Raw genomic sequence first — 2589 nt, 5'->3', positions numbered from 1 at the left:
TGTTCATTTGTAGTAATTTCCGGAATTTCCAACAATTTGCTATTCATTTATAGTAATTGCTGGAATTTTAAAGAAAATTACAGAAAATTTGAAACAAAGAAAACCATTCATATAATTTTAACAATTCACCATTACTTTTAGTAATTCTTAGAATTTTCGGGAAAAACAAATGCCGAAAAAATTTTTTTTTTTTAACAGAAAAAAAATGAAAGTTTTAAAGATAATTTATAAAAAAGTGGGAAAAAGAAAAACATTGATATTTTAAAATATTAAAAAGAAGAAAGTAAATTTTTTGAGAATAATGACAAATTACTATTTTAAAATATATCGTATGACAAAGATCTCTTCGTCGTTCCTCTTGTCTCAGCTTATATTAATGAATGTGTTTCGATTCTTATCGTGTCACCAAAACCATCTCATCTCTCTTTTTTTTTTTTGCTATCCAATCTTTTCAGAAGAAAAAAAAAACTTGTTATCAATCAAATGCTTTCTGTCTCTTTTAGCACACACACACATACACACATACACATACACACACACACACACAGATATCATTATGCAACATGATGTTCTAGAATTGAAAATTGACATGTGTCTCATTCGGATTTGTTGCATCACTGATGATTATAGTGGACAGTGGTCATCGATAGATAAGTCACAAAAATGAAATTATTGCTATAAAATGGACATATTGGTCATTTGTGAATGATCTTATTTAACAAATATTTATGATAAATGTTCAAATTATATTCATATTGCATAATCTTCGTCATATTTTCCTTTTTTTTCTTCTTTCTTTTTTTGCATTCATTTCATATTTTATGCCTAATTATTTTTTATGATCAAAGATAGCAATCAATCAAAACTAATTAATTAATAGCTAACAATTAGTTCGATGCATATTAATGTATTTGATAGCATCATTTAATTTACTTTTAAAATAATGAAGTAGTATGTGATAATTAGTTGAAATAATTAACAATTTAATTAGCTAATAAAATTACTGATTTAATATTCATGTAACAAATGAAGAGTAGAAATAAAAGAATTGAATAAATATCTGTATGAATGATTTAATTTCATAAAATAAATTTCAAAAAAAGAAAAAGGAAAAAGAAGAAATTGGCAAGAAGATGATGCCTCAAATGTAATTAATAAATCAAAAATGCATACAATCCAGAAGCGGTACTTTAAATCTTGTGGATAAAATTAATGATTGTAAAAATAGAATGATAAACTAAAACCATCGTTGTCCTCTTTTCTGTCAAATCTTATGCTTATATCTTGTCGCATACCCTATAACCTTTCAAATCTTTTCTTTTTTTTTGATTGATAACTTTTTCGTTTTTTTTTTTTGTTAAAAGAGCAGATGAATGAATGATTATATTTAAAGCAAAATGTCGAGATTCAAGAAAATGAGGAAGGATATGAAGGATCAAATTTTAAAAATGATTAATTGATAAGATGTTAGAAAAGGTTTTCCTTTTTTTTTTTTTTGATATAGAAAAAAAATTAACTTTGAAAAGTTTACGTAATACTTTAAAAAAAAAAAATCGTAATAAATTAAATTATTGTAGTAAACAATTATTTTAATAAATAATAGTAAAAGTTATAAATATTAGAATAATAATAATTGCAATAACAATAATAATGGGAATATATTATTAGTAAAATAGCAATAAAAATTATAGCAAAGAAAAAAAAAGTTGATAATAGTGGGTAATTAATAAGATTAACAATAATTAAGACAACAATAAATAACAGTAGTAATAACAATTACAGTAGCATCAATAACAATTATAACAACAACAGTAACAATAACAACAATAACAGGAATAAGAACAACAACAACAACAATAACAACAACAAGAATAATAACAACAACAACAATAATAATAACAATAACAATAACAACAACAACAGGAATAAAAACAACAACAACAAGAATAAAAACAACAACAATAACAACAACAAGAATAATAACAACAACAACAATAATAATAACAATAACAACAACAACAATAACAATAACAATAATAATGAAATTAGAAAATATTGCTGTATTATATTTCTCGTACATTCATTGGATTTTTTGATCAATGATATCGGTGAGGAAAAGAGAGGACGATAAGATGGACGAAGGCCATCTGACTTCGAACGATTGTCACAATCGATCATCCACCGTGTCGATCGACCTCACTTCCTACAATCCCAAATGACCAAATCTGTTAGAAATATTGTCTGTTGGAATTGGGATAGCAGGAAAGAGGGAATAGTATTACTAAATAACTCATTCACATTAATTCCATCTAATCGGTTTATTGTTAAATTTGATAAACAAATAAGGAAATTATCAATTGATAAATGATTAAAGATGTAAGTGTATTTTGATTAATTATTAAATAGTGGGAAAAAGAAAATACGAATAATAAAATAAATCAACAAAATTAATTAAATTAATTAGTGTTTATTGTTCGGAAAATATTGAAATTATTGTTCGAACAAATAAATGCAACAATTAAACAAATAATAATAATAATAATAATAATAATAAATAATAATAATAACAATAATAATAATAATAATAAT

General features: G+C 23.7%; 1 protein-coding gene across 1 annotated transcript; it reads left to right on the top strand.

Annotated features, from left to right (window-relative positions):
* Positions 1 to 1782: 1782 nt before the first annotated feature.
* Positions 1783 to 2060, top strand: LOAG_19066 (hypothetical protein; the record flags this gene model as incomplete). The annotated part of the gene is made up of 1 exon (XM_020451722.1): positions 1783 to 2060. A coding segment is annotated over one exon (277 nt), but the record flags the coding sequence as incomplete, so codon positions are not given.
* Positions 2061 to 2589: the final 529 nt, after the last annotated feature.

The sequence above is a fragment of the Loa loa genome, assembly GCF_000183805.2.
Source record: "Loa loa unplaced genomic scaffold supercont3.1187, whole genome shotgun sequence".
Lineage (NCBI taxonomy): Eukaryota > Metazoa > Nematoda > Chromadorea > Rhabditida > Onchocercidae > Loa > Loa loa.
This window is presented reverse-complemented; position numbering and strand designations above follow the sequence as displayed.